Raw genomic sequence first — 25,585 nt, forward strand, 5'->3', positions numbered from 1 at the left:
TTTTTCAATACAATGAAGTTTTTTTTAAACTTATTAAAAATTCAGCATCAGAATTCTGCTGATACATAAAGAGCTTCTTTTAAGGAATATTTACAGAACTGTCATGAAAAAAAAATCAGACTTAAGCACATTAAAATCTAAGCAGAAAATAGCTTACAATTAAACTAGCAGTAAAGTAATATGGCTTCCTGGCTGCTGATCAACAGAAAAGGGGATAAATACTGGTATACAAAGATTTAAGGTTTGCAGTTTTGCACAAGCATCCCATGGGTCAGAAACCACTACACATGAATCTATTAAAACCAGAATCTACACCCTACCTGTAAACACAGTAAGGAAAATCTTTTCATATCATCATAATTCAATGATTGCTTTACAAAATCTGAGCTTAAAATCCAAGTGCAAATCAATTCACATTAGAAACCTGACATTTCAGTTACTGAATTGATTTAAGAACTGGTGCTGTGACTGTTGTTGAGACTATTTTCTTGCTTTTGCACTTGTTCTTGTGCTTGATCTTGTCTTCCTGTCCATCCCTCCAGCATTTTGAGTAGCCCTTAAATTCCCTTCAGGTTCTTCTTTATCTTTGTTTCTTTTTCCTTTTTGTGGTGCTGGATTTCCATCATTCCCTATTTGCACACAAAAACAAAGTGAATTTGTACTATAAATCAAATATTTTATACAAAATTCAACCCTCAGCTACATTGTTTTTAATGGCAATGTCCCCGGTGACCACATCCCAAAGATTACATGTATGAATTCACCAAGCCAGCTACAAATCCCATACTTGTGCACATCCTTTAAGATATCCTTTAAGATAGATCCCTTAGGACTTACAGCTATTTCGGAAAGTAGGTTAACATTAATGAGAGCACCAAAACCAATTAGCTGCCATTTTAGCTAAAATTCCTTCTACTGATATGTAAAACTAAAACATACCCAACACCAAAGGAAAATCCAGCAAAAATAAATATCTAGTAGTTTTTTTTATGGTCCAGACAGAGCTGGAAAGTCAAGTTTTTAATTGTAAAGGGTAAGCACCTGTGTAGGTGCTCAAGGCCCTTTCCAACCCAAATCATTCTATGATTCTCTGAGAACATAGATCCCATTCACCGAAGTCTTCCTCCTATATTGAAGACCTACTCTCTATCTCCACTAGAACATGGCAGCCCCCAGCAACATTAAAACTGTCACATGTTATTGTTGCACCTATAGATAACTGAGCTACACTTAGAAAATGGAGAGGAAATTTTTGTCTCACCTAACTTTAGTTTTTTGGCTGGCAAATCATCTGCTGGCAACTGACGTTTCCTGTTGCGAGAAGGGGGAGCTGCCTGTGGTGCAGGGGTAATCTCTTCTCCTTTTCCAGACTGATGATTTCCCTCAGAACCAGCGGATGTCAAACACATCTCTTGAGTTTCTGAAGCTTTGCCATTTTCTGGCAAGTCACCGTTTTTGCAGTGAGAAGTAGAAGTAGCTGCCTCCAATTTGAATTCTACCCTTTTACTTTTATTCCTCAATTGCCTTGTGGTTTCCTGAGATGAGTTATTTTCTAGAGATGCACCTTTATCTTCTTTAAGAATCCTCTTTTGGCCTCTGACTTTGGGCAAGACAGGTTTTTCCCCGAGAGAAGCGGAACTAGTTTCTTTAGATGTGGAAGAAGTTGTTCTCTTTCTGCCCACTCTTGATGGATTTTCTTTTGCAGATGGAGCTACTTCCAAAAGTACACTCTGTTGTTCTTCAGGAGTTTCACTCTTACCCTCTTCTGGCAAAGCCTGAAGTGAGGTGGAACTAACAGCCTCTGTGGTGATTGTTTCCCTCGAGTTCCCTTTTGAAGGATTGATTTTTTCTTGGGAAATAGAATTCTCCAAAAGCAGTTTTTTTGCTCCTCTCAGATTAGTCTTTCTACCGCTTTCTTTTGCTAAGCCCTGTTTTCCCTCAAGAGAAGCAGAACTTGTGGCTTCTAACAAGAGGGCAGTTTGTTTCCTTCTGCTTTTTCTCAGTTGATTTTGTTTTACAGAAGAATCAGAAGTTTCTAATGGAACATTTTGATCTTCTTTAGGAGCTTCTTCGCTACCATTGTCTGCTGGCAAACCATGTTTTCCTCTAAGAGGAATGTAAGTAGCTGTGTGTGATGCCAGAGCAGTTTGTTTCCTTCTGCCCCTTCCCAATGGCTTCTCTTTTGCACAGGACACTGTCTCCAAAGGCACATTTTGTTCTTCACAGGTGCCCTCCCCTTTACCATCGGTTTCTGACAAGCCACACTTTCTCTGGAGAGGAGATGAACTTTTTGCCTCTGCGGCCAGATCAATCTTTTCCCTTTCGTCTCTTGCTGATGCATTTGCTTTTGCCTGCAAAGTTTCATTTCCCAAAGCTGGATTTTGATCTTCTCTTACAGTCATTTTTTTATCATCACCTTCCAGCAACCCACATCTTCTTCTGGTAGAAAGAGATCGAGATGTTTGTGATGCTGCAGCAACCTCTCGTCTTCTCCCTCGTCTCAGTGGAATATCTTCTGTTGAAGAGGGAGCAGCTTCCAAAGCTGAATCTTGCTCCTTTGTAGAAGCCTCATCTTTACTATGCTCTGCAGTTAATGTTTGTTTTTCCATAAGGGTAGAAAAACCTATTTGTGGAATAGTATCAGCTTGTTTTCTTCTGCTCCTCCTTACTTGTGAAGGAGGATTTTCTGAAGTCTCTTGTAGACTCTTTTTGTCAGTCATTCCTTTGCCATCCTCAGGTAAACTCCTGCTTCCTTCAACTGCTTTGGAACTGGCTTCTTCAAGTTCAAATTTAACTTTTCTACCTCTACCTCTTGGACATATCAGTCCATGACTGTGGGCTTCATTCTCTTGCAGGGTTTCAGTTTGCTTTGTGGTTTTTATTCCTTGGTCATTTCTTGTCCGCTTTGGATGGCTCTGAGCAAGACCATCACTGTCTGCAGCAGGTTCTGGTGTGGCAGTTGGGGTGTTCTGGTCCTTCATGACTTGGTAGGTATTCTTGACACAAACAGAGCCCACAGAATCTTGGAGAGAAGATTCATCCACTTCTGACTTGATTTGGGGAGCAATTAGTTCTAGGTTCTTTACATCTTTGGCAAATTCATCAGACTTTTTCTCCAAGGAGTCTTTTTTGCCTCTCCTGTTTCTAGTTCTTGTTTCCTTCACTGCATTTCTGTTTGCAGGGACTGACTTTCTGTTTGTCTCTCCAGAAGGCAGCTCTGCCTTGAATTTTTGAGGTGCCTCTGTTGTATTTTCCTGAGCATTTTCTGTTTCATCTCCCTGAGATGCTTTTATCACATTTTTGATGGGTTCAATACCAGCTTCAGCTGAAGTTTCCTCAGTTTTCTGAACAGTTTGTATATTTTCAAGTGCCATCCTACCACTGTCTGCTTTTACTTCAGTTGAGTACTTTCCAGCACTTCTTAAAGACTTCACTCTTTTCTCTGGTATCTTTATTTCAAGTTTAGTTCTATTTTCAGGTTCTTCTGCTGTGGCAGCCTCAGTACCTTTGACAAAAGTCTCTTCTTCTCTTTGTAGCACCTTTTCTGATGGGTCTTTACGAAGTTTCCTTGTTGTCCTGTGAAGAGCCACTGAAGCAGCTTGCTGAACTTGGTCGTTTCTACCTCTTCTTCCTCTTTTAGGCAGAATCAATGGTTCTGGGCTTGCTACTTTTCTTACTCCTCTAACTCTGCTCCTAGGTGACAGAAGTATTTCTTCACTGTCTTCTGCACCACCTTCATTAGATTTGTTTTCAGTTTCTTCTAAACCTGTTTGCAGTTGACAGTTTTCATTATCAGTGCTACTCAATGCACTTCCTGTCTTTATGATTGGACCATCTTCAGTTTCCACCATGTCACTGATGCCACATTTCTGCAAAGCCTGTTTTTCCTCTTGCAGCACAGGAGCATCTTTGTCACAAGTCTCGGGATTCTCACTTGGATGTTTTAACTCCTTTTGGTCTTTCCTTTTACCTCTTCTGGGTCTTTGAGTAGCTCCATGTGGTTCCACAGATGAAACGTCAACTTTTTCCTGCACAGGAGGCTCTGAAACAGTTTCTTCTTGTATATGATGGTTGGTTCTCCTTCCTCTTCCTTCATTTTTAGCTTCCATCTCCTCTTGCTTGCTCTTTTTTTCCACACTCTGCAATTCTTTTAAATTCAATTCCCTTCTGCAGTGCTCTGCTGAAGCAGGAGGTACTCTCTTCCTTCGTCTGCCCCCTCTTCTCTGGGTAGACGGGCCTGCACTAGCCGATTCCTTCTGCTGGGAATCTTCACCTTCTGAAATATTTCCTATGTCTTCTAAACCAGGTTTTGTTCCCCATTCAAAGTTTTTACATGGAAAAAAAAGCACAAACAAACATTAAACATTACTACACCTGATCAAAGATCTGTGAGTTTTGATATTCCTAAGAACACTTCCCTAAGTCATCTTGCTTAAACAAATTACACTTACTATTCTTCATTTAAAAATAAAAACAGATTTTAACCAATTCCTAAGATAAACACCAGGCTTCTGACCAACTTGGTTCATTTGATAGGCAGCATTCCTAGGTTTAAGCTGTGCTCTTGAAAAGTCTTTTAAAAGAAGATAACTTTAAGCAGAGACCTTCACATCAGGTTTTTTACTGGTATGTAAAGAGAAGACAACATTACCACATCAACAGACTACTACGCTGTTACTTCTACCAGCACCTGGTGTTCATTAGGGATGACTGTACAAATTCCATGAGCTATGGACCCTTCACGCTATGTATTCTGGAGTTTCTAAAACATACGTTAAAACTTCATAACAACATATATTAACTTCTATATCCATTATTTCTCTAGTTAACATATTTGCACTCACCACGTTTACAAGTGGAATCAGTACAAAAAGGTGCAGCATCTTCTTGCTTGGAATCCATAGCTTTTACTGATTTGACCTAAGGAAATAAACATTAATCAACAAATGCATGTCTGAGAAAACAACAAATACTAGAGCCAACCAATACAAAGTCAGTGTATAGAAATATCTGAACTCTTACCAAGTACTTTTCTTTAAAAATGAAATCAGTTTTATGACTGTATCTATATAAATATATTTGCAAATAAATCTATGAAACTTAATACTGGCCATCTAAGCCAGTGAAGCAGTTTTTAAAGTGAAAGGTAACAAACACTTCACAGAGCTAAAAAGTCATTCATAAAATGCCTGACGAGTGTCTAAATGAATGCTCAAAAGGAATTTGGGGTACTGAGGCCAAATATTTTTGAGTGGTTTGTACTGGTTCTCCACTTATGAGCACAAAGTCCAGTGATATGAAGCATTTTACCTATGGATCTTCCCTGTGAGGGTGCTGAGGTGCTGGCACAGGGTGCCCAGTGAAGCTGTGGCTGCCCCATCCCTGGCAGTGTTCAAGGCCAGGTTGGACACAGGGGCTTGGAGCAAGCTGCTCTAGTGGAAGGTGTCCCTGCCCGTGGCAGGGGTTGGGACTGGATGAACTTTAAGGTCCCTTCCAACTCAAACTATTACATGGTTCTATGATCTTGGAATGAATGTAAAAATAAATACTAAAAATTCACAAATGACCAGTGATGAAGCTGTGAATTCTAAGGTCAGAATGGTGACCCAGAGCAACCTCAGTAACTAATTACACAGGGCTCCTTCAAAGAAAATACATGTTAACACAGAAATATATATATATGTCTATAAAATAGGCATGCATTCCAGAAGCAATGAATGAAAGACTTAGGGACGTAGAGAGCAACCTATTGGCCATGTGGTAAAATGCTTTGTCAAAATCTTTGGATGGGAATGTAAAAAGATAGCTTAAAATTTAATCTATAGGGTACGCAGCAAACCAACCAACCATATCCCTTGCTTACGGAAAAGGATGGCTGAGAAAGAACTTGATGATAGTTTTTAGCAATTTAAAAGGTGCTTTAAGCACAATAGGAACAAATGACCAGGAAAAATAGTGTTCAGATTCAAACTTGCAATAAGCTGTGTTTTCTAGCAGAGGGCATCCACCTGGACAAAGCTGCCAAGGAACTAAGACTGCCATCTTTACAGTTCTCAAATCAACATGGAATGCTTTTCTAGAAGATCGTTTATCCTCCAGGGATTATGGGCATAACATACTTGAAGCGCTGTAACATACACAAGATACGACACTAGGAGGCCTAAGAATGCATTTCAACCACAGGTTTCAAAGTCTAAAAGCATTCTTTCCAAAAGCTAAAGAAAGTATGTTACCTCAGTTTCCTCTGGTGCATCAAACATCTCCATAACTCCAGCATAGTCCACTTCAGAGTCGGAGCATTTTTGCCTGGGCTCTGCCATAAGCCTTTGCAGACCCACAAAATCATCAACTGGTTGATACTTCTCTTTTGGAGTCTTCACTAGTCTACTAATATCAAACACATCTTCCATGGGTTCAGCTTTGTCCTTCGGTGTTTTGAAAATGCGGCTGACCCCAATCATGTCTTCTACTAGCTGGTACTTCACCTTTGGAGTTCTCTTGGTTAAAGTAACTGCTTGCCTGTTTTGTGCTGGAGCCTTCAGCAATCTTTTAAAGGCACTTTCATCTGTAACAGGTTCCAACTCTTGCTGTGGGGTCTTCATGAGCAACTTTATGTCGGACAAGACCTCAACTGGCTCTGGCTTCTGCTGCGGGGTCCTCAGGAGCTGCTTGATGCCTGATAGGACCTCAACTGGCTCTGACTGCTGCTTTGGTGTCCTCATGAGCTGCCTGATGGCTGACAAAGCCTCTACAGGCTCCACCTTCTGTTTTGGAGTCTTCATGAGCTGCTTGATGCCTGACAAAGCCTCTACAGGCTCCACCTTCTGTTTCGGGGTCTTCATGAGCTGCTTGATGCCTGACAAAGCCTCTACAGGCTCCACCTTCTGTTTTGGGGTCTTCATGAGCTGCTTGATGCCTGACAAAGCCTCTACAGGCTCCACCTTCTGTTTTGGGGTCTTCATGAGCTGCCTGATGCCTGATAAAGCCTCCACAGCCTGCAACTTACGCTTTGGAGTTCTCATGAGCTGCTTGATGCCTGACAGGACTTCAGCTGGCTCCGACTTTTGCTCTGGTGTCCTCAGGTGCTGCTTGATGTCTGATAAAGGTTCTACAAGCTCTGACTCTTGCTTTGGGGTCTTCATGAGCTGCCTGATGCCTGATAAAGCTTCTACAGGCTCCGACTTTTGCTTTGGGGTCTTCATGAGCTGCCTGATGCCTGATAAAGCTTCTACAGGCTCTGACTTTTGCTTTGGGGTCTTCATGAGCTGCCTGATGCCAGATAAAGCTTCTACAGGCTCTGACTTCTGCTTCGGTGTCTTCAGGAGCTGCTTGATTCCCGACAAGGCCTCTACAGGCTCCAACTTATGCTTCGGGGTTCTCATGAGCTGCTTGATGCCTGTCAAAGCCTCTACAGGCTCCAGCTTCTGCTTTGGGGTCTTCATGAGCTGCTTGATGCCCAATAAGGCTTCAACTGGTTCTGACCTTTGCTCTGGGGTCCTTAACAGCTGCTTGACACCTGACACGACCTCAGCTGGCTCCAACTTCTGCTTTGGAGTCCTCCTTCTACTTCCTGATTTCCCTCGAGATGTTTGTTTTTCTGGAGTCACTGACAAACTATTCCCACCAGTATTTTCTTCCAGCATAGCATTTCTTTTTTCAGGAGTTTTTGTGGCTATTGCATCAAATACAGACTTCAAAGGTGATTCCTCTCTCAAAAGGTGACAGATCCCTGGACTATCTTGTTTGTGTTCTGAAGCATCTGAACTATTCAATGGTGACACCATCATCTCTCCTGAAATAAGTAGATGTATGTAATTTGGAAAGAGAATTAAGCAGAAAACCCAAGCAATGTAATACTGTATAACTGAGTAAAACTGAATTCAATCAGCCAGAGCCTTCTACAAATCAAAAATGATCATCAACAACTGATTTGCAACTAGCACACATTTAAAAGTGACTATCAAAACTGGGATACTTTTTCTTATTTAATCTGATATAAAAATTAGTTCTCTGTTGTCCCTAAAACTTCCTGTGGTACAAGTTTTTCATTGCAATTCCCTTTGTGTTTTGAAGCAACTGAGAAAGCTGGGGCTGTTCAGCCTGGAGAAGAGAAGGCTGCGTGGAGACCTCAGAGCAGCCTTCCAGTATCTGAAGGGGGACTATGGGGATGCTGGGGAGGGACTCTTCATTAAGGACTGTAGTGATAGGACAACGGGTAACGAGTTAAAACTGAAATGGAGGAAGTTTAGATTGGATCTAAGGAAGAAGTTCTTTACTTCCAGTGGTGAGGCACTGGAATGGGGTGCCCAAGGGAGTTGTGAATGCTCCATCTCTGGTGGTGTTCAAGGCCAGGTTGGACAGAGCCTTGGGTGCCATGGTTTAGTGTGAGGTGTCCCTGCCCATGGCAGGGGGGTTGGAACTGGATGATCTTAAGGTCCTGTCCAACCCTAACTATTCTATGATTCGATGGAAGGTTATTAGCAAAAGATGCACTACAAAGTAGCTTCTTGATACAACTCTTTCCAACATGACACTTTAGTATCATAGAATCATAGAATGCTTAGGGTTGGAAAGAACCTTAAGATCATCCAGTTCCAGCCCCCCTGCCATGGGCAGGGAAACCTCACATTAAACCATCTCACCCAAAGCTTTGTCCAATCTGGACTTGAACACTGCCAGGGATGGAGCATTCACAACCTCCCTGGGCAACCCATTCTAGTGTCTCCGCACCCTAACAGGAAAGAATTTCCTCCTTATATCCAATCTAAACTTCCCCTGCTTCAGTTTTAACCGTTACCCCTTGTCCTGTCACTACAGTCTCTAAAATGAAGGGTCCCTCCCTAGCGTCCCTATAGGCCCCCTTCACATACTGGAAGCTGCTCTGAGGTCTCCACGCAGCCTTCTCTTCTCCAGGCTGAACGGCCCCAACTTTCTCAGCATATCTTCATACGAGAGGTGCTCCAGTCCCTGATCATCCTCATGGCCCTTCTCTGGACTTGTTCTAACAGTTCCAGATTCTTTTTATGTTGAGGACACCAGAACCGCACACAATGCTCCAGGTGAGGTCTCTCAAGAGCAGAGTAGAGGGGCAGGATCACCTCCTTCCACCTGCTGGTCACGCTCCTTTTGATGCAGCCCAGGATACGGTTGCTTTCTGGGCTGCGAGCACACACTGAAGCCGGCTCATGTTCATTTTCTCATCGACCAGCACCCCCAAGTCCTTCTCCTTGGGCTGCTCTGAATCTCTTCTCTGCCCAACCTGTAGCTGTGCCTTGGATTGCTCCGACCCAGGTGTAGGACCTTGCACTTGTCATGGTTAAGCTTCATCAGGTTGGCATCAGCCCACCTCACAAGCGTGTCAAGGTCCCTCGACCATTTTCTCCAATACTGAACAATAACCTCTCCCTGTTGTGAAACTTTGTCACTGGATTTAGATGTAGACAACTGGCCAAGAACATGCCATGCTTCAGCCCAAGATTTACCTGAGGCAATACTTCCACCGTTTGAAGTTTCAATTGGAATGAATGGGAAAAGAATACCTACTAAAAAAATTAACTGGATCTGCAAAAATGCCTTTTAATACATAATAAAAGTCAACAGTTCCTTTCATGGGTTGAAAGATGCTTCATCCCAATATATCAACTCTACCTAGGCTGTGACTCCTACCCCATAATATATCTAAACAGTCCCTTGCTTTTCAAATAACAAACATACCAGTTTCTTCAGGAGTGTGCAGCTCAGAAAGATCCCCTGAAGTACATGTTGGTGTGAAATCCATCTTCTGAACAGCAGCCAAAGGTAACGTTTTTCCACTCAGATTTTCTGGAGTTTGAAACATTTCAGCCACTCCTACAAATGAGATTTGGAGATATAAGCATTTGCTTTGACAAGAGAAGGACACAGTTGGCAGAGTGAGCAACAAGCTTTAAGATGTTACCTGTGAAGCTTTCGTCCATATTCATGTTTAGCTTCAAGATGGGATTTTTCATCACTTTAGGGACACGTCCACTTGTTCTGACTGTGGTGGAATAAGCTCTACCTACAACTATTGTAGCAGGTGACTCTGCATGTCCTGTGCTAAAATGACCTCTTATTTTACTTTCTGGAGTCTGCAGAGGGGAAAGAGAAAGGAGAAAAACAAAGGTGAGTAAAAGGAAGATCCCTTTTAAATAAAACCTACATTTCTTATAGTGAAAAAGCTATCAACACCCATTTCACATCATATTAAAGGCTCAGAAGCTTCTAGTTTCTGTAGCAAAATACCTACAAGTTGCTTTGTGGTTATGCAAAACCAAAGAGAATTTTAAAAGGATACCTTGGGTGACTGGATTGTCTTCTTTAGGAGTTTTCGTTTTCGGACACTCTTTTTAACAGCCTTTGCCTGCGGTCTTGCAACACCTGATTTTACCACTTCTGCCCAAGATTTTGCCACTAGAAAGGGAAAGAGAAATAAGCACTTTAATTCTCTCCTGCATAAATGGAAGTTCACAATTATTTATCATTCCAATGGATTTGCTGCTGTTGGGCACAGGAAAGTGGTGGTATCACCTGACAACAGCTATACTTAAATGTGCTGGGTGAAAAAGCTCCAATTTCAGCTGAGATTTAACATATGTCCAAGTACCCAGTGTGGCTTTCCTCAACAAAACAAGCTTCATGCAGTGTCAAAAAGATGTTAGATCCTAAAACCAAATGCTGACCCAATTCCATCCTCACTGTTTTTGTAAGGAAATAATTTTTCCCAATAAAAACTTGCCATGAGCCTTTAAGTCTCTTTTATTATTATATCTTCACTTGTCCCTGGTGGGACATGAGATTTAACATCAGGGAAATGGCTTCTAAGTGAAACATATCCAGCTTTTCTTTCACCACCTTCCCAAAGAACATCGTAGTCAGGAGACTATTTATTTATACTGCTTACAGCATTTAGACCTACACAGGCTTTCCATAGTCTTTTTTATATCACCTTTTCCTTGTAACATACATCAGAAATTCCCAAAGCAAGGTTACATTTATCACAGCATCATTCTGTCCACAGCAGAGGAGTTGGGGAATTAGTTAGAGCTGTGTAATAAATGAGGCTGTAAGTTTGTGGCACATCTGCCTTGTTTGCTTCAGAAACAGGTTATGAGAAGACAGGGAACTTATAAAAGAAACTGTTATTTTTTTTAAGTAAAGGTAGAAAGGGGAATGCTGTTCCTCATGTTTATTATTCTCTTGTCAGAACTGCTGTGCAAGCTGGGGAAAGTCTGAAAATAAGAAGCACTTTCATAAGGTGTCATTGATAGGGTGTTCGGGATACAGACACATATCAAGCCTGCAAGAAATTACCTGAAAAAGCATTGGAAACACAATTTTATTTTGGATACTAAGCAGACATCCACAATTTTTAAGAACTCTGGTGGTCTATTCATATTGCAAAAGAAACTGTAGATGAAAGCCCACTCTACACATTACAGAGAGGTGGGGGAAAATGGTATCACCAATATTTCTGAAGTACTCTCCATAAGATGTCTTCTTCAAAGACAAAGTTTCAAGAGCCACAGCTCCCCTATCATAATGTTTCCAGTGTTATAAAAACTACTTAAAACCAGTGACATTCAAATTCAAACGCTTTAACTTCAAATTTTCAGGTTAACACCCAGTTATCATCCTATTCACTAATTATATCTGTTATATACCACTGCAAACAGTTTAGTCCCGTCCATGGACAAAGGTCTGAACTGTGTATAAAAAAGGCACCAACAAAACAAACTGAAGCTAGACTGCTATGAAATGCATGTTTTCAAATGAAAATGGATGTAATTATAGAATCATAGAATCACAGACTGGGTTGGAAAGGATCTTAAGATCATCAAGTTGCAACTCCCTGCCACAGGCAAGGGCACCTTCCACTAGAGCGGGTTGCTCCAAGCCTCATCCAGCCTGGCCTTGAACACTGCCAGGGATGCGGCATTTACCACTTCTTTGATACAAATTGATTTAGTTCAACATTACTTGAACTTGAAGGATCACTATTGCAAGTAACCTTAATTCTTTCATTTTTCAACTTCTGAACATTAAAGATTTGTGCTTTGATATTTGTTTTAGTAATTTAATAATATGAAAAAATGTAACACTTTGCAATTCAGTTTCCAACATGTCCAACAATCCTCAACAGCTATGCCAAGCATTTGGTGGCCTCTGCATTACAAATTAGGCCAACTTCTGTTTTCTTCCTGCAACTTAAAACATTAAAATGAATATTAAGGATTAACTGCTGAAACAAACCTAATAGATTGGCATTGGAGGCACCACTTCTTCTTTTTGCATTGAAAACTGCTACAGCCCCACTTCTACTCTTCATGGAAGCAACCTTCAGAGCAAGTTGGGCACTTCTGGTTAGTTTGTCAGGTGTAGCCGTCAAAAAGGGTTTATCATTTTGGTTAACGAGAGAAGATTTAGGTGTTTTCACTAAGGCACCATCTTTCTCCTCTGTATTCGTGTCTTCTCGAACAGCATCTCTCTCTTCTACAATTGGTAATGGTGCCATGACATGAGAAACAGAGAAACGGCCCTTTTTGTAAGGTGCTGGAGAGCCTGGAGGCAGTTTAGGTGTTGCCCTCCCAGAAGAAGGGGACAAGGCACATGGGAACTTCTGAGCTGGCAGATTTTTTGGTGACAATTTTTCTTTCTGCAAATGTTCAGGAAGTTCCTGGTCGGGAAAAAATAAATACATACAGATCAAATGTTACTGCATGTAGCTGGACCGCAACCACTCATCTACGTCTCTGACAGGTAAGTACAATAGTATAAAATTCTCATTTCATTTCATTTCATAAAGTCTTAAATACCTTTTAAGTGTCCCAAGATACATGCAAATTCAACTGAATAAATTAACTGAGTTTATTGTTCTACTTTACTCAACAGTCCTGTTCACCTCACATACAACTCACACATTGTAACTAGCTTAAAACACAGTAAATGCTTTCCAGCTTTTCGACAAACCACATGGCAGGAGCTTGCAGAGTTGGACAACAAACACCTGTCCTGCTTGTTCTTATTTGTGGTAACTGGAGCCTGCAGACACTCAGACACTGCTGCTAAGCACAGACACACAAAAAAGTACTCCTGCATAATGCAGAGAATCATAGACTGATTTGGGTTGGAAGGGTTCCAACCCCTGCCACGGGCAGGGACACCTTCCACTAGAGCAGCTCGCTCCAAGCCCCTGTGTCCAACCTGGCCTTGAACACTGCCAGGGATGGGGCAGCCACAGCTTCTCTGGGCACCCTGTGCCAGTGCCTCAGCACCCTCACAGGGAAGAACTTCTGTCTAAGATCTATCCTGAACTTCTCCCATTTAAGCTTAAACCCATCACCCCTTGTCCTATCGCTAGAGCATGAGAATTACTGATGGCATGCGAGTTGAATACATACACACCTCCTGGGTAAAGACAGGTAGATATAAAAGGCAAACTGAGCCCTTTCCTACAGTAGAGAAGTTAAAATAATGCTGACTGAAGTTTGCTGGTTTCAAATACCTTTTTAACTTGCAATTAAACTTTCCATATCCCAACATACATCTAAAAAATTTCACTACTACTTGTTAATTTTTAGAAGTCTTAGAACTTATACTCTGCTTGCATTAAGTGTCTCAGCAACTTGATTAGTCTTAAGCTTTACCTGGACTGCAGAGTGCTTCAATCCCTGAGCCTTTTTGAGGACAGCACGTGGCGAGTTTCCAAAAGGCAGGCTCAGCCGGGCAGGAATGGCACCTCTTTTAAGAGGTGAGTTGGGAGGCAAGCTTTTATCAAAAAGCTCTGGGCTCAGGTGACCACCAAAAGACACTCTCTTCCTTTTTCCTAAAGGCTGAAGCAACACTTCACCACTTTTCCTCTTTGGAGACATCTTTGTTGTCTTGCCTAAAAAGAACAAGTGAAAACATATTTAAGAATCACAGCCTGGTTTGGGTTGGAAAGGGCCTTAAGATCATCTAGTTCCAACCCCCTGCTATGGGCAGGGATGCCTCACACTAGACCAGGTTATTTCCACCCCTTCCAACCTGTCCTTGAACACTGCCAGGCATGGGGCAGCCACAGCACCTCTGGGCACCCTGTGCCAGTGCCTCAGCACCCTCATGGGGAAGACTCCAAATGAACATTTTAACCCACATTAAAAAAAACAGCACTTCCTTGTGCATTTTTAAGTTGAAATAAACCAGATGGTAATTTATCTTAACGAGAAACAGATTCAGTGGAGCAAACTCTTTATAGACATTATTGTGCATTTTGATGATCAATTGTAACTACATGATAAATATTTCAGAAGCAGTATGTCAGCAAGGGGGGGGTCTACATTTTACATTAGTAGGAAAATGCTCATATAAATGCTAGGAAGAGAATTTCTCAGTTACAAACCCAACCAGGGAGGGATTAAACAGGTTTACCTGATTCTTCTCCAGCCAACAGGTCAGAAATACTCATTTCTGAGACAGCTTCAGTGTCTTTCAGTAGAGCAGTGCCTCCAGAAGACCTCCTCTTTGATGACAATCTACGAGGTCTTGTTACTCCAGCATCTTCCAAACCTTGCTCCTGATGATCCTCCTTGGTGGTCTGCTCTTCTTTCATTCCACTGTCTCTTCTGTCTGTAGGTTTATTGTGCTGCTCTAGGGGAGCACTTGTCTCTAATGGTTTCCCAGTGAGCAGCCCAGAGCTTCTTGGCCCACCCCTTTTTCTGCCAGAGCCACCTTTGTGACTAGCAGGAGATGCCAGCTCTGATCTGAGCTCTTCTGAAGCCAGTATGTCCAAATGGACACTTTTATTTGGTAATTCTTGACTCTCCCTGTTATTTCTTCTGGGACTCCTGGAATTAGAACAGGCAGGAGGTTCCAAATGTTCTTCGTTTGAGTTCACAATGTTTGCCTGGTCACAGATCTCTTTCAGCACTTCAGCAGGTTTTCCTGGTGTATGCTGTTTACTGCTTTGTCTTTGTTTCAAACACTTATTTTCTGCCAAAGGCAGTTGTTTGAGGCTGCCACTTATGGATAGTGAATCTTCTCTTTGAGTTTCGGCTGCAACTCCTGACAGAGACCTACGTTTCAGGGACACATGCCGTCGAGGTGTTGGAGTATCAGTGATTACAGAATTCATTCCAATACTCTCCCTGGTAGGCGATACAAAAATAGACCGAGGACTCTTCCTTCTGGAAGTCGGTGTAGACAGAACATGCTGATCAACTTCAGAAACATTTGTGGTGTTACCTGGTTGTGCTGTTTTATCCGAGGCTGCTCCAGAGCTCTGCATTTTCATTTCACCTGCATAATCCAAGCATTCTATAGAGCACTGCTTCAGTGAAAACACTGCACTTCCATCCTTCTCCTGAGTGGGTTTAGCTGTAACTCTAGTACTTCCAGACTTCCCTGCTGTACTTGGCTCCTTATGATCCTGTAAGTGGCTTCTTTCACCAGTATCTCTTGACACCTTTGAAATGGATGTTCGAGGACTTTTGATAAATCTCTTCTTGGTAGCACTTCTGACAGCTGAAACCTGGTTAAACTCTGAAGTGACCACATCTTGCTTGATTTCTACCTTACATTCTTCAATATTTTCACTTCTGCCTCTCTCTTGTTCTTTAGACAGGTTTCCAAGATCACAACCTAACACTGAAATCTGAGTGCTTGGTTCTAGAGGAACATTCTTCCCATCTCCTTTTGCAGCTTCTTGAGTTGCATTTCCATGAGGAAGAGGTTTTTTCACTTTAATCTCATTTTTCAGCTTTTCATAGAGTTTACTAAAGGGAGACACTGAATTCTCCTTTTTAGCAGACTCATCTATTTTGTGTGAAGATTTGGGTGTTTGTAATTTGACAGGTAAAGCCTTGGAAATATTTTCCTCTGTACTTTGTTTATTTTCATTGGCATCTTTTCCTTTGCACTCAGCATTACCTGAAAAGAAAGCAAAGCAAAACATAAAGTAACAGAGATGCAGAGTTACGTAAAAATTGCAGAACTATAAATATAAGTTCCATAAATATGGATAAAAATACCTTCCTTTCCTCTACCAAGATAGTCAACAGGGTCCAGGATACAGTACTGTAAATAAAGCTGTGTTAACAGTAACAATTTCTCTTGTAATAGAAACATCAGTATCTCAATGTTCACTTTAAGTTGTAATCTGAAATTTATCCCTTATTCAGGTAAGACACTTGATATTTCAGGGTTTTGTTTTTCTTTGGAATCAATGGCTTGTATCCACCTTTCAGGGCTGTGAAAAAAAAACAACTATGAGCATAGAATTAAACTCCCACTTAGGTCAGTTTGTCACAATTTAGCCTGGTTTTTGTTCTGCATTTAAATAGGCACTATACTGCTTGAACTATGGCAATGCTTCTATAGTGTAACGACAGGAGATAAAGCAGAGTTGCCTCAGATGAGACATAGCAAGTGACACCATGTGTCCTATGATCTATAAACTGCAGCCAAGGAAGCCTGAGGTAGCACACTTCACTTTGTGTTTTCTGTGAGCAAGGAGTATATGCAAGCTTAGCGTTCATCTGATAAGAGGGGTCATTTCGCCATATAGAATCACAGGCTAGTTTGGGTTGGAAGGGAGCTTAAAACTCACCCAGTTCCAACCCTCCACTACAGGCAGGGACACCTTCCACTAGAGCAGGGTGCTCCAAGCCTCTTCCCACCTTGCCTTGAACACTGCCAGGGACGGGGCAGCCACAGCTTCTCTGGGCACCCTGCGGCAGCACCTCACCACCCTCACAGGGAAGAACTGCTGAAATGCTCATCTCAATCTCCCCTCTAGCAGGTTAAAGCCATTGCCATTGGCCTGTCCCTACAGGCCCTTGTCCAAAGCCCCTCTCTCCAAGTTTCCTGCAGCCCCTTTAGGCACTGGAGCTGCTCTCAGGTCTCCCCCTTAAGGAGCCTTCTCTTCTCCAGGCTGACCCAGCCCAGCTGTCTCAGCCTGGCTCCAGACCACAGCTGCTCTAGCCCTCGCAGCATCTTCGCGGCCTCCTCTGGACTCGCTCAAACAGCTCCACTTCCTTCTTATGTGGCTTTTTTAAAGCACAAGAAGCTGAGATCTATACATCTATAGAACAAGATCTAGTTCTCAACACTACTTTATGTCAGCATGAACACCTGGCTGAACTACTGCTGATACATGTTGACCTTTCTTAGTTGTGATGGGAAAGAATACATATAAAGGTGAAAGGATGGACTTTGACGTACAAGGAAAAGCCTCTCAATTAACTTCCAGGAAGGCAGAAAAGGAGTGAGGGGAGAAAGACATGTGAAAGAACAGGAAATCAGACCTTCCTATGAAAGCTTTTATCCAGCTGTAGATAAATGCATCAGTAAGTTCTTTTTACTAAGCGGACAAGCTGTTCCCCTAAAGTTGATAGAACAACGAAGCAAAGACTTGTATCATAGCAGAGTGTTGCGGAACCTGTTGCCCAACTCCTGTGAATACAGATGTGCTCATAACCACCCACTGCAATGGAACACCTTGAAATAACCTGTGCTTTCTGCACTAGAACAGTCATTTGTCACAAGAAAATACAACTTGTCTGTAGATAAATAGCCTCCATGTAACAAACTTTCTATCTTCCCATGAAACTCAGCACTACTTAAGACAAAGAGGATGGGAAGGCAAAGTCCTGGCACTTAACCAGTCTATGGTCTATAACCATACAGAAGTTTCAGATGATTTTTACTGGGTCTACATGAAACAGCTATTCACGTATTTGAATTAGCAAAACTAACCCTTCCTATATAACTCCAAAATTATTTCTGGTTAAGTAAGACTACATGAAACTACGCAATATTAGCTCAAAAGGGATCCACCTGTATTCCAGGCCAGAGAACTGCAAGTTAAATTTTAACCAAAAGTGGATTTGCCACGTTGTGTTTGCTTGATGCCACTGATGAGTAAAATGTAATAGGCAACTGTTTCACATACCAGTTTCAACTGACACTGCATTGCATTTGCAGAGCTGGTGTAGAGTTAAGAATTCCCTTCTTAACGCTAACTTCTTAAACTCAATTTGCACAAATCCGTAAGTAAAATATATGGATTTTGACAATTTCAAGCAAACTGTTAAGATTCGTTCGTCAAGATGCAGGTAAACTGGTTTGTGTGTTGGTAAATCACAGCATCTAAATATAAAGAAATAGTACACTGACAAAGAAAAGTATATGGTGTTTAGATTGAAAAGTCTTAAAATACATTTCTTTTGCTCTTTTCAACCTTGTTTTTCCTCTTATGCTGAAAGCAAATGCAGTGAAGGGGGAAGAAAAAGCAAAGCCTCCATAAAACAGGTACCAACCTGAAGCATGAAGGCTTTTAGATCCTGAAGTTTGTAATTCCACTTCTGCCACCTGCTGAACATGAAGAACCTGTAAATTTGTACAATATTACAGCAGAGCAACAGTTTACAGCTTAGCTTTCAACTGCACATTGAAACACAATACATTTATAAACCTTTATGCATTATTTACTGCTCAAAAGCATTCAAGTGAAATCCTAGAGTATTCCAAAATTTCAGAACATTTGAGGCCCTACACAGCAAGAGTTTAAATCTTGTTTCATCAAATGATGAAACATGCTCCAAAAGCAGCTGAAGAAGAAGAATATATAGCAGCACATTTGTACCTCATCTTCCTACCAGACCTAGTGGAAGTTTTTAACTCAAGTAAGAGAACTACAACACACACCGAACATCTTTCAATAGCCACTGTGGTTACAAACTAACATGTATCCCTTTAAGGGGGAAAACTATGCTGAGAAAAAAAAAAAAATAAACTAATGAAAAAAAGTCATTAAAAGATAGTTTGATATCGATAAATTCTAACACTATATTAGTGCACAAGCACATAGAGCAGATTATTTTGGAAGGAAAGAATGCTTATGCATTCTTTCATTAGGGGGCCTATAGGTTCATTAGGGGGCCTATAGGGATGCTGGGGACTTCATTAGGGACTGTAGTGATAGGACAAGGGGTAATGGGTTCAAACTTTAACAGGGGAAGTTTAGATTGGATATAAGGAGGAAATTCTTTCCTGTGAGGGTGGTGAGGCACTGGAATAGGTTACCCAAGGAGGTTGTGAATGCTCCATCCCTGTCGGTGTTCAAGACCAGGTTGGATGAGGCCTTGGGTGATATGGTTTAGTGTGAGGTGTCCCTGCCCATGGCAGGGGGGTTGGAACTGGATGATCTTAAGGTCCTTTCCAACCCTAACTATTCTATGATTCTATGCCATAGGGTAAACTTCCTCATGGATATCCAGTGCCTACACTGCACTTCCTGTATCCTATTCTCTCTTTGGTAAAGCTAAGGATGGATTTTTAATAGCTTACCTATGTTTGTAACAACATAGAGTATGAAATATCTATTACTAGAAAATTTACAAGTCTGAAATTAATAAAGTATTAATTTTTAAAGCATAAGTATTTATCTGAAAGTTTATTTGTTTAAAACAGAAAAGTAGTTTATGGCTGGACAATTATTCCTAATAAGCAAACAGAACAAGGAAATAGAATATCACTACTAATACAAAAGCACTTGTTAACAAACAACCCCACAGAATTACCTGCAGTGTTTCATCTTTCGGAGACCGGGAACGCCTCTTTCTTGGAGTTGCCTGCAGAGGATATTCAAACCTGGAAGAGATATTTTAAAAGACAACTCTTTTTTTTTTATCCAGTAGCTGATGACAAAATACCCATTGTTAAGATAAATGACCTGGCAATAGCTGGCTGCTCCCAACACATGTGTCAGTTTTAGAAGCTTTAACTGCATCAAAATGCTCCTTAACTTTTCCCCCAAAACTGACTACCCTTGAAACAAAATCAGAATGGCTCTAGACAATTCTACCTTTAGCTTAACATAATATAAAGCTGATTAAAACATATCTTTAAGCAATCCTGCTTTCTGAAGGTGTATAAATCTTTATAAAAATAGGAAATAAACTAGATTAACTTGTGTTCCTTAATATGCTAAAAGGAAATTTTAATTTTTCCCACTTCTCTTCAGCCATCTTCTGTACCTAAGAAGATTGGGGCTGTTCAGCCTGGAAAACAGAAGCTGCGTGGAGAACTCAGAGCAGCTTCCAGTACCTGCAGGTGCCTACAAGGATGCTGGAGAGGGACTCTTTATCAGGGACAGTAGCGATAGGACAAGGGGTGATGGGTTCAAACTGAAACAAGGGAAGTTTAGGTTGGATATAACGAAGCTCTTCCCTGTTAGGGTGCTGAGGCGCTGGCACAGGGTGCCCAGAGATACTGTGGCTGCCCCATCCCTGGCAGTGCTCAAGGACAGGTTGGAAGGGGCTGGAAGTAACCTGGTCTAGTGTGAGGCATCCCTGTCCACAGCAGGGGGATGGAACTAGATGATCTTAAGGCCCTTTCCTACCCAAACCATTCTATTATTCTATCTTCATCCAGAAGGAAGAGCCTGCAGCCACAAAGCTCTGCACATTGCCTGCCTGAAGAACAAATTCTGGGACAGAGGCATAAACAGTTTGTCACTGGCACTTACCTGAAAGACCGATCAATAATGGTTACCACATCACCATGCTTCAGAGTCACAGGCTGCTGGAAACCAGCCCCATTCAGCTGTGTGGGATTTACTGTACTTAAATTAATCAATATTGCCTAAAAACAGAACAAACACTTCAGTAGCCTGATGAGATGCAACGATGCAAAACATGTGCCATTAGAATATGTGGATCTTACCTCCTTGTTTTCATTTACTTCAATTTTACAATGTTCTTTTGAGACCTGAGGCAATTGGATGCGAATATCGCACTCTGTTCTCCTGTGGGTGAAAATACAATTTGAGTTTCAAGACGCACAAAAGACAATAAAATCTGACTACTATAGAATGAGGTGATTTCCCAACTTTTCAGCTAATAATTGTACAGCAGCATGATACTTTCTTATATTTAGAAGCATGAGGAAAATGAACTCTCCAAGTCTTTTAAGTGTGGTAAAAAATAACAGCTCACACTTTTGTAACACCAGAAAATCCTATCAGAAAAAAACACATGAAATAGCCAAGTTCTAAAAAAGCTGTTCACAACAAGCCAAAAGAGACATGTCTCCAACAGATACCTGCTGGTTTGAGATTACTTCTCTCCCAACTTACAAGCTGCAGAAGAGCTACTGAATATTTTCAGAAAATACTAGCACATGCTCTTAAGTCTGCACTTCGGAACTTGTTATTGAGCACTCTCAGACACAGAGTATTAGGTGGATGCACCTTTGGTCTCACCACTTCTACCTTCTTAATAGCTGTTAGGAAGTAAAAGCTGTTTCTAAGCATCCAGACTTATTTATTTATTTAAAGCTAATCTCTAATGCTTTTGACATCTTGTAGGTCTTCAGCAGCAAACACATCAGCTATCACACCAGAGGCAACATTCACTGAACTACCTGACACATCTCACTGGCGCAGCAGGCAGAAATTAATGTTTGTACCATTGCCTGTCTGGGCAGCTCTGCTGAAGCCGAAGAGCAGTATTATGGACACTGAAGTGCTTTCCATAGACTTTCCCTATGGAATCTGGTTCTGGACTGAATAATTACAGTTATTTAAGATATCAATCAATCAGTAAAGTGCTGAACAGACTTAGTCTAAAAGAAGTAAAAGCATTTTATTTACAGCCTGTTTATAGCAAGATCATCTAGCCAAGTCTCCACATACACCATTCAGATATATTGATTTTAGCTTTTAATGTAAAATAGCTGGATCAAGCTCAAAACCCTATCTATCATTCAAATGTCAAAAGCCAAAGTGAGTTTCAAGACTGGAGGATGAAGCATAAGTTCTTATTGATTTTTAATAATAAATCTATATATTGGCTGAAAGATTGCATTACTGATATTTTGGAGAACCAAAAAAAAAAAAAAAAAAAAAAAGAGAATAAAAATTGAGAAGAGCACTGCTGTAATGAAGATGGTCAAACAGAAGCCATGAACCTCACATCACTCATCAGTTACCTGAACACTGCCTCAGGATAAAAGAATACAATCACTTGCTTGTCAGCTGTTTGTTGCTTTTAATCCTTTCCCCAGATTTCCTTTGGCCAGAAACTTTAAAATACTTCTGGCAAGTAAAGGACAAAAAGCAGCAATGAAAATTTAAGTTCAGTTTTCTAGTCTACAATTAACCTTAGTCCAATCTCACCTTCACTCCCCTGGTGCATCATACAAATAAACAAACATTGGTTTTTGCAAATAAGCATTAAAAGATATAATCTGCAGGGAAAAATCACTAATATTATTTTGCTGTATGCAAGTACTCAACTAAATCTCACCTTCCAAATAAACAAGAACTCGCAGTGAGTGGAAAACTAATTCCATCTGTCCCATTCCGCTTAATGACAACAATTTTCCCAAAGAGCGTCATCTTCAAATGTAAGGAATGTTACCTATAAAGGAACATCAAAATTACCCATCCAAATAGTGTGTTACACATTTAGGAAAGCAAATCAGTGTCATTATGTTTCTTACTTCTGTTCAAGAACCATTCTCTAGTGTACAACCAGTGTCATTTAACATGGGCTTGCCTGTGTGGAAAACTGGGAGCTGTTTACCATGAAGCACCACTCTAACCACACACAGGGCAGAAGAAACTGGTTCACGTCAACTCAGTTATACCACTTTTACACAGACAATAGGTATTTTCTACCTTTGCAAAGCCTTCGCAAAAACTCAAAGGCAACGCATGGTATATTTCACCCCATAAGCAACTCACAAGTATTTTCTTGTAGAGCCACTCACCTAGATATTGCACATTCTCTTACCTACATAGGCATTCTCAGACCTGATTTTTAAGTAAACAGAAACCAACTGACTACAACTGTATCCTGAAGCAGAAGATTGTGGCATGACCTCAAGGGAAACCAGCTGAAAGGTTTGTTGTGATCTGGTAGGCTGCCCGTACAGCAGAGGTGGCAAGTGCATCTCTGCATGCACATAGCAGGAAAGCAGAAGGAACAGTGTTTAACTTACAACCCCCACCCCGAAAAAAAAAAACCTTCATATCCTACAGCATTTGCGCAGCCTGGTACCCAGATCCCTTCATATATATGTGTGTCATAGAATGGTTTGTGTTGGAAGGGCACCCTGTGCCAGCGCCTCAGCACCCTCACATGGAAGAAGAACGTCTTCCTTCACCAAGTACAAGCGACCCTCAAGAAAACACACACCAAGCACGCTATGTACTCGAAGGTGGCAAGCTGAACACAAGGAAACTAAATGCAGTTAAGAGCGATCCTTCTGAACTTTTATGCTCGGTTTCATACTATAAAGCACGTGCTGGAAAAAAAAAAAAGCCCCGACAAAAGCACCTCAGGACAAATATGACAGCACCCTTAAGGAAAGCCTTTATGTATGCGTTACAAAAACCGGCACTCTTCACCTTCCCTTACCCAAACCGCCCCGTTCAGTTTCCACCACCGCCAGCCAGCGAAGAACACGACACGACCCGCAGAAGCCGAGCTCAGGGGGCTGTTACAAGCCCAAGCTCCATGCAGGCCCCCCCGGTAGGACGGACGGGCGGGCAGTCGGGAAGCGGACAGCCACTGAGGTGAACCAACTCAACGCCAACACCTCCCTGAGCGCCAACGCCGCGTCCGCGCGGCCTGACACCACCACACCCCCACACACACACCCCCGGGACAGCCCTTCCTCGCCACGAAGCCGCTCTCCCCCACCGCCTCAAGCGCTTCCTACCTGCGGCGGAGCGGAGCCGTCCTGCCGAGGGCCCGATGTGGTGGCGGCGGCGGCGGCGGCGGCGGCGGCGGCGGCTCTGACCCCCCCCACCCCAACCCGCCACCCTCCCGGTCCTGTCAGACTGCGCCTTCCCGCGCGCGCCAGCGGCCTCCTCACAGGCCCCTCGCACCCTCCCCGCCGCTGTATCCCTGCGCCGAGCCGAAACGGGGCACTGCCGGCGTGCAGACGGCTGCGGACCCACCACCGCCGCCGCCATCACCGTCACTTGCTGACAGCTGGCATGGCTCCGGGACACACACACCGAGCCCGCCGGGAGAGGAGCCCCGCGGCGACCGGACTCTTTCGGCTTGAAGTGGCGGAAGGAGAAAAACATGAAGGAGAAAAACACGACGGGAGGGGGACGGACGGAAAGGGTTTCGAAAAGGCGCGCGCTGGCCCGCGATTGGCGGGAGGCGGTCACGTGAGCACAGGCGGAGCCAATGGGGAGCGCGGAGGCGGTTTGATTTCAAATGGAGGCGCCGGGCTGAGGTAACGCCCCGGAGCCGTTCCTGCCTCAGGGCGGCCCCTGCCGCCGCCTCCTCCTCCTCCTCCTCCTCCTCCTCCTCCTCCTCCTCCTCCTCCTCCTCCTCCTCCTCTTCTACCCTGTCAACAGCGGCTCCCGGACCAGCGGACGGCCACGGTGATCGTCCCCGTCCCGCCCCACGGGCTTGTGCTCGTACCCGGGCGAGTTTCGTCAGCCCCTCGGCGAGGGGAAGGGGTTAACAACGGGGCTGAGCCGCGTCCCAGATGCTCGCTTCTTTAGCTGCTAATGTTGACGGCGAAAAGTAACCACAAAAATAAGGGGTTCTAAAGGAGGTATAAAACTTGATTGAGCAAGAGGGGAGGGAGGAGAGAAAGCTGCAGTAAAAATTAGACTAAACAATTAAATTTCTATTTTAGGCCAAGCTTATTCAGTCATTTAGTTACCTTCATTTAGCTGCAAAAACTGATTCCCATCTCTCCCCCCGACAGGAACTGATCGCTAAAGCTCGAATCTGAGCATCTGCAAGACAAATAGCAAGAATTAGGATGAATGCTGTCAATGCTGCTGTGTATTTGAAAACGGGAGGGGGGACGACACACACCAAACCAAACACCCCACAAACATACAAGAAACCACCAAAACACCAAACAATTGGCAAGTAAACAGAATTCAGATGAATCATACAGAGGTAGAAAGAGCTGGTCCTGACCAAATGCAGTATCGTTGCATCCTTACTTTTGATGAATATTATGTATTTGATACTGCACCATAGGTTTGTATGAACTTAATTCTTAATATCTAATTGATGTGATAAAAATTAATCACATCCATTAATTAAATTGTTGTGTTTAATTAATTGATTAATTAGTCGCAGGTATTAAAAATGAGAGGAAGCCCTCATTTGAAAATAGCTAAGGACAGGAAGTTCCCTTTGAGCCCTTTGTAATCTCAGACCAGACACATTTTTCAGGCTGAAAAGGCTCTGGACTACAGTCTTTCCTTTTCAAAATGGTATCTTTTTAAAGTGCTTTTAAAAACCTGTGCAGAAAATTGCAGGTTACACTGAGACAATGGACCTGCCCTCATTAAAAGTCAATTCTTCCTGTAGCTTGAACTTTTGCAGCACTGGTCTGAAATCACCAAATACAGGCCCCAACCCCCTCATTTAATTCTCCTCCATGTGATGCACAGTATTACATTTTAAAACCAAGCTACCTGGTTGCTTGCTCATTCTTTTTGGCGACCAAAGGACTCACAAAACCTCTTGGACTTCTAGAAAAGAGATCGGAAGGGGATGGGTTTGCCTCCACGAAACAGAATTCCTTAAATCTTAGAAAG

The 25,585-nt window shown here is 42.4% G+C and overlaps 1 protein-coding gene across 1 annotated transcript; it reads right to left on the bottom strand.

The window, feature by feature from the left end:
• Positions 1 to 238: 238 nt before the first annotated feature.
• On the bottom strand, positions 239 to 23,766 carry MKI67 (marker of proliferation Ki-67). Its single transcript, XM_057408681.1, has 16 exons — positions 23,725 to 23,766; positions 22,305 to 22,418; positions 20,722 to 20,803; positions 20,525 to 20,640; positions 19,578 to 19,647; positions 18,315 to 18,384; positions 14,428 to 15,924; positions 13,665 to 13,903; positions 12,271 to 12,694; positions 10,316 to 10,431; positions 9,938 to 10,109; positions 9,715 to 9,849; positions 6,234 to 7,792; positions 4,845 to 4,920; positions 1,262 to 4,297; positions 239 to 629 (listed from the first exon to the last, which is right to left on the bottom strand). The coding sequence occupies exons 2-16, from the start codon at positions 22,394 to 22,396 to the stop codon at positions 481 to 483; spliced, it is 7,833 nt and encodes a 2,610-aa protein (XP_057264664.1). The 5' UTR covers positions 22,397 to 22,418; positions 23,725 to 23,766; the 3' UTR covers positions 239 to 480.
• Between the last annotated feature and the right edge of the window lie 1,819 nt (positions 23,767 to 25,585).

This window comes from Pezoporus wallicus, unplaced genomic scaffold, assembly GCF_028554395.1.
Source record: "Pezoporus wallicus isolate ANWC-B61680 ecotype Strahan unplaced genomic scaffold, APGP_CSIRO_Pwel_v1 contig_13954, whole genome shotgun sequence".
In the NCBI taxonomy this organism is placed as follows: domain Eukaryota; kingdom Metazoa; phylum Chordata; class Aves; order Psittaciformes; family Psittacidae; genus Pezoporus; species Pezoporus wallicus.

What these genes read in the sequence shown, in the direction of transcription:
- MKI67 (XM_057408681.1), bottom strand. Translation starts at nt 22,396, where the DNA reads ATGACGCTCTTTGGGAAAATTGTTGTCATTAAGCGGAATGGGACAGAT. An exon ending in ATTATTGATCGGTCTTTCAG is followed by an intron (nt 19,648 to 20,524) that starts GTAAGTGCCAGT and finishes TATCTCTTCCAG; the next exon opens with GTTTGAATATCCTCTGCAGG. An exon ending in CGAAAGATGAAACACTGCAG is followed by an intron (nt 18,385 to 19,577) that starts GTAATTCTGTGG and finishes ACAAATTTACAG; the next exon opens with GTTCTTCATGTTCAGCAGGT.